The following is a 6394-nucleotide window of genomic DNA, read 5'->3' on the forward strand; positions in this document are numbered from 1 at the left end:
CGATCATTCCAACAAAAGTTTTCTCTTACGAAATCTATAAAATCTAGTGGATGGTAGTACTCATGAGTCTTTCATGTGAGGTGTCAAGCCACACGTCTGAGTCACGAAAAGAAGGAAACGGGTGAGAACAATCTTAATATTTTTATCAAAAAAAAAAGCAACAATCTCAATCGTGCTGTCTTGTTCTGCTTATGCTGTTCAGACACAGGATTACGCACAATGATCGTCTTATCCCCACTTGAATAAGATGTTCAGACAAAGATAAGGCGGTCAATGCAGCCGTCTTATGTCTGTGTAGCACGACAGCGTCGTAGAAGATCTGGATCTATATATGAGTTCTCTCTCTCTCTCAAAATAAGACACATGTCCACAGGGTATAAGTGACTGTCGTGCTCTCTCTCTCTCTCTCTGTGGAAATACGACACATGTCCAGAGGATATAAGTGACTATCGTGATCTGATCAATGCATCGTCTGATCATCCAAGCAAGGTCAATTCCAGGTTTCCAGGTCCAAGATATACATTTAGGTGGGGCCCGTCATGTAGTTTTGAGCGAGTGTGGGTAGCCGTGTGGGGGGACCAAATTTTGGCTTCTTTTGCTGACTTGGGAAGGTGAGAGACTGAGAGGAGAGGAGGAGTCCTTTTCCTTTGAGACTTATATCTATATGCGTTATAGATATTTCTTTCGTTTGTGTGATCTGGTTTTATGGACCGACCTACTCATAGTCTCATACATAAGCTATCCATAGATGGAGGTTGAGGGATCTGTTATTTATATTACATGGTATGTCTGATGCATGGATTGAGGTATCGGTATCAGATCCGTCGGTTGATACCTGATCGATCCTAGATCAGGTACTGGTATTGGATCAATGGTAAAATCATTAAAAAAAAATAAAATAAAATAAAATTGATTGACCCTAGCCGATATTGATATTTCAATCCCTGGCCTGATGAGGATTGAAATTTTGTAATGGGAGAATGTTCTTTGTGCTGCAACGCAGCCTATGCCCAGATAGGAGGGTAGGATGGTCATTGCACCCACCCCCATGTGCCTGAGTGCAGGCTGCACTACGGCAGAGAGAACAGCACCCCCAAAACGTATTTCCAAAGGCCTCTTATTTACATGTCAAATCTCAGTTAAATTGAAACTTTCTTTTAATAATTCAAGAGTACTATCAAGAAAGCGCGTGACAATAATTGAGAGTTTACATGAATTAATTTAATTATGAAATTGTGGCAAGTGGTTAATCTAAACGATTCTGTAAAATATCCATTGGTTATAATATAATTGCCACATCATAATTCCTATAGTACAACTATAAGTGGATCACCCATAAATACCCTACCCTACAAGGAGGACCAACCATAAAACTGATTTAAGTGAAAGGCTAAAAGGGGCATACTAATAAAAGATTTGTGTGCCCTAGGCCATATCCTATGTCCTAACTATCCTAAGCTGAGAGACCCTTTTGAAGTTGGGATGTTGTGGTTGGGTATGTTTTTGTTGCATGGTTTTGAAACTCGGATCAGAATCAGATGAATTGACCAAGTTGACTCAGAATCAACTGGGGGAAGATTCTGATTAAAACTGAATCTGACCGAGTCAGACCGAGTTCGGGAGAGTCTGACCAAGTCCAACCGATCCCTAACAAGTTGACACGGAATCGATGGAGACTGATTCAATACACCCAATTCCAAGTTTTAAGACCTTGCTTTGTTGTAGCTTGTGATTTCCTTGTTCAATGAAATATTGAACATTAAAAAAATAAATAGAAAATAAAAGTAAAAAAGATGCGTTCGCCATGTTTCCTCTATTGGATGGTTTCAAAATACACATAACGTTAACTTGCAATCTTCCCTCCAAACTTTTGAAAATTATTTTAGAAACACAAAAAAATGTTAAGAGAGAAAACTCCCAAGCAACCCACCACACAAAGTAGTCACACACTCAACCTGTCTTTCTAATAAAAAACATAAGAGGCTAGGATTGCTGTTGTGAAAATCCCATAACAGGTTTACTGTTTTGAAACGATTCTGAAATATGGATGCTGAATTTGAAACTCAATCAGCATCCAGTTCGGGATCAGTTTGATATCATCATAGTGGAGACATGTTGGATGAATAGTTTGATATAATTGCATTTGCCGACGAAAAATAGAAGGTTGCGAGTTAGATCCCATTTGAAGGATAGGTATCATCCATCAATATCAGAAAACTTTCACATCAAACAGTGGATAAATCAGCAGGAAAATATAATGTACAGTTCTAACAAACTAAGCAGAAAACCAAGGTAACTCAGGAAGTTGGGTCTACAATAGATTCAGAATTCACATTCATCATACAAATACCCTTCTCCTCCTAAGGGACCCAAAGCACACTAACCCTAGTGGGGAATAAAAAGAGGAAGAGAGAAAAAAGAAAAACACTTGAGACTACTTATGGAAATATTTACAAGATTTATTAGCAAACATTGCCACTTAAGGCCAAAGAATAATTCAATACCAGCTGTACATGGCACATGAGTAGGACTTGTCCCACTGGAAGATGGATTTAATTAGATTGGGTATGAGAATGATGAAGTCAGTGGATAAGGAATGCTGGTTAAGGGGCCGCGTTGACGTGTAAGATCATGAATGTCCCTTACAATGTTGAACACAGCATCTGGTTGTGCTAGCTTCACCGCATTCTCTGACATCTTCTTGAGTTCTTCTGTTTTGGAATCGAACCACTCAGCGACGAGGTTAGCTGTTTCCTTTGGGCTACGAGAGAAGACACCAGCGCCATTGTCTACCACGTAAGGGATATTGCCAACTTCCTGCCATAATTCCAAATGAAGAAAGGACACAATATCAATAATACATCCACAATGTAGTTAACAAAGCAATTCATTTTAGTTTTCCATGGAAGTCTTGAAATATCAGAATGTGTAAAGCAATTCATTTTCAAATGGATTAAATAAATGGATACTGCTTTTTTAGTCTACATTCTCAACTGATAAAATTGTACTAAATTTTTCAAATTTTTGGTTAGGGCCAACCAGGTTATCAGCATTTAACACTGACCTGTCCTGGGATGAAGTCATTGAGGATAATGGGAAGCCCCCTTATCAAAGCCTCAGCAATTGTACCAGGCCCAGCCTATAAAAACCAAAATCAAAATAAAAACCATGAGCTTGAGAACTAGGAATTAATGAAATATGAGAACAAACATTCAGGAACATCAGAAGTGAGTAACATACTTTAGTAATAATACAGTCACAAGCACCCATCCATTTTTGCATCTGGGTCTCGAACCCTCTTATCTGCAATAACAAAGTTGTAAAGAGTTTTAAATGGGCAACCGTAATAATGATTTCATTTTAATAATGGACTATGATTTTGGTTTTGTATTCATTAAAGAAGCAAATGTATCACCTTCACAGGGACATTCCATTCGATTGATTCCAAGGTAGAGGCAAGGGATTTATTACGGCCACATATAATAACAATTTGTCCCATTGGCTTTCCAAGCTCTTCATTAAACAATGCTTCTTCAAGAGCTTTTGCAGTTTTCTCCACAGGACCCATCCCTTCACCACCTCCCATCAGCAATACAGCAGGTAACCCAAGGTCCATATCCAACTCTTTTCTTAACTTATCCTGTATAATGGAAAGGGAAAACAAAGAGAGAGTATCTAAAATCATAATTCCACACAACTTTCAAATTGGTTTTCTTCCCATCAAAAATGAAAAAAAAAAAAAGTTTGGTCGTAAGCTGTCAGTCCCAAAGGCAAACCTTAGAAAGAATTGCTCGACAGAAGGAGGGTCGAATGGGCAAGCCAAATACACGGATCTGAGAGGACTCTAGACCATCTAGCAACGCCCTCTTGGCTACCTCCTCTGAGGGACAGTAGCACCTAGTCACACTGGTATGAAACCTGGATAAAATAAGAAATTTCAGCTTTAAAATCTGTGTAAGCTAATTGAATAGGGAATGCAAAATGAATCTAAAAAGCCTTGAACTTTTACCAAGTGGGATGACAGGTATTGAGGTCTGTAATGACTGTAACAAATACCACTTTCTTCTGAAGGCCTTGCCATTTAAGTACCCACAGAGGAATATGTTGCATGAGAGGATGAACACTAATGATAATGTCTGGTTTATACTCCATCAGACCAGCCTCCACCTCTCTTCAATTGCAAAATATGGAGAAGTTAGAGAGACAGTAAGATATAAAAAATTACTTTGAATCTAATTCACAGGTCTCCACAACTCTGGACTTTCAGTATTCACATTGGTGATAAATGGGGAAGACATGTGAAATTGAAATGTCAGATTAGAAAGAAACAATGTAGAGCTTTTAATGACAAGTATGGAAGCTAAACCAGTGCACCAGAGCAGCTACTCTGGAAATTGTGTAATATCTAATTGTAGACGAGAAGAAATGACAAAATCGTGGTAGTTTTGTCAGATAGGTAGAGAGGGGCCAGAATGGGAAGAGAAGGAACTTACTTGGCATAGAAGGCAGCCATGGCTGCTAGATATACACAGTGAATCCATCGAGGGGAGGTACTGTGGAATGCAACCTTCCAGAGCCGTACGTGTTTCACCATGAATTTATATGATCTCTCCATGTCGTTTAACGGCCAGCCAGTGTACTCTTTCCACACATCCTTAATAATTATCTGAAATAAACAATAAAACAAATAAGTTTAGAAGAACTAAACTAGAACCTTGAATAATCAGAGAGACAAAAGGGAAAACAAAAGGAGACTTTGGGATTTATTTGATCTGCTTTAATTAGAAACAACCACCATTGAAACAGCCCATATGAGCACAGGGACAAATACAAACAGAAAAATTCAAAAATCAATCACATTAGAGGCACTTAAATTAAAAGGAATATTAAAGTATCGGTGGGAAATTTTAAAAAAAATACAGAGACGATTCATGCTTCTTCCTCCTCCTTTTCTTTCTTAGGAAGAAGAATAAACTGTACAAAATGGAAAACAAAGAATTCGGAGAAGACAAAAGAGTTTCCAAAATAAATAGCATAAACAGCCAAGGAGCAGAAAAGGAACTTTAAGAAACAGAACATAACATTAAGAGCTAAATAGAGACAAGTTCAAAAGAAAACAATATCAAGAAAAACCAATCAAAATTCAAAACCCATTACCCTGTATTCATCCCCGAATTCCAACCTAAACGCATCCCTGATTGCTTCAGCAGAAGCTCGATGCCCACCACCAGTATCACTCATCAAAATCAATACATTCTTGGTCCTCTCAGCTCCGATCTGCACAAGCTCCGTTGTTCCTTCATCCTCCAAACAACCGTAAGAACACTTCTTCTGTTGACTATAATGGCCTCCGACACTCTGAAATAAAGTATCTCTGATGGATCTCCTCGGAGACACCACTGACATAACCATATCTGTTAATTCCCACTCAAACCCCCAAACTAAAAACAGAGCCCAACAGACCCAGTTCACCACCTGTGTCAAACTCCAGAAAAGGACACCCAGTTTTGCGTTTTGCGAGCAGAAGCAAAATCTACTCCAATGGAAGAGACAGGATCGAAGAGAGAAACCGTAGAGTTGAGTTTGAGGGGACTGGAACAAGCTTTGTGAGAGGTAAAGAAAGATTTTTGTACAGAACAAAGCCAGCGCAAACGACGGGTAAAGATTCTCAAATGATTCCGGTATACTCAGGGGAAACCGTAGAGTTGAGTTGCAGGGAATGGAACGAACGAGCTATGTGAGAGGAAGAGAAGTGATTTTTGTAGAGACCAAGGCCGGCGGAAACGGCGGGTAAAGATTCCTCGAATGATTCCGGTATTCTGAGGGGTTCGCCTGGAATTTCTAGCCGCTTGATTCGCATATTTTTTTTGGAAATTCGAATGTTCTGACCTACCCATAAGAACCCATCCTTAAGCCCTCCAACAAAGTTTTTACATGGAATTATTTTTTTAAAATTTTATTATTGGTAGTGAATAGTGTGGGGCCCAGTTAATTTTCAAGGAATATTATCTGAGCTGGCAAAAAAGAGATTTTTGAAGGACTTTCGTTCTCCAGCCTTCAAAGTTCCAAGCTTCCTGTGTAATATTCCTTCCAAGTTCCAAGTTAACTACTTGATGCCTTTTACAAGTTACACCTATAGAGCCGGAGAAGGCACTTTTCCTTGGTCCCCAAGTTCCATGTTTCAAATAAAGGTCCAACTGTGTTGGTTGAAAATGACCCAATTTACCTTTTGTAAATGTAGTTTATGTGGGTGTTGGGCTTCTTACTGGGCCTAGGCCATACCTATTTGGGCTTAAGTTAGAGAAGCCCAAACACCCATCATCTTAAATTAGCCCTTATATCTTGGGACATAATTATTGCTCATATTGTACGAAGTCGATAATATCTTTCCCGT

At 39.0% G+C, this 6394-nt stretch overlaps 1 protein-coding gene across 1 annotated transcript; it reads right to left on the reverse strand.

Moving 5' to 3' along the window:
* Positions 1 to 2276: 2276 nt before the first annotated feature.
* LOC122666759 (monogalactosyldiacylglycerol synthase 2, chloroplastic-like) lies at positions 2277 to 5737 on the reverse strand. Its single transcript, XM_043862823.1, has 8 exons — positions 5158 to 5737; positions 4494 to 4666; positions 4010 to 4171; positions 3777 to 3918; positions 3416 to 3640; positions 3241 to 3303; positions 3065 to 3139; positions 2277 to 2817 (listed from the first exon to the last, which is right to left on the reverse strand). Exons 1-8 carry the CDS (start codon positions 5410 to 5412, stop codon positions 2557 to 2559), a joined length of 1356 nt encoding a protein of 451 aa, XP_043718758.1. The 5' UTR covers positions 5413 to 5737; the 3' UTR covers positions 2277 to 2556.
* Between the last annotated feature and the right edge of the window lie 657 nt (positions 5738 to 6394).

The sequence above is a fragment of the Telopea speciosissima genome, chromosome 7, assembly GCF_018873765.1.
Source record: "Telopea speciosissima isolate NSW1024214 ecotype Mountain lineage chromosome 7, Tspe_v1, whole genome shotgun sequence".
Classification (NCBI taxonomy): Eukaryota; Viridiplantae; Streptophyta; class Magnoliopsida; order Proteales; family Proteaceae; genus Telopea; species Telopea speciosissima.

Coding starts and splice junctions, on each gene's coding strand:
- LOC122666759 (XM_043862823.1), bottom strand. CDS start 5,412: ATGGTTATGTCAGTGGTGTCTCCGAGGAGATCCATCAGAGATACTTTA. Junction 3,919..4,009: donor AATACCTGTCATCCCACTTG/GTAAAAGTTCAA, acceptor TATTTTATCCAG/GTTTCATACCAGTGTGACTA. Junction 3,140..3,240: donor GTGACTGTATTATTACTAAA/GTATGTTACTCA, acceptor TGGTTTTTATAG/GCTGGGCCTGGTACAATTGC.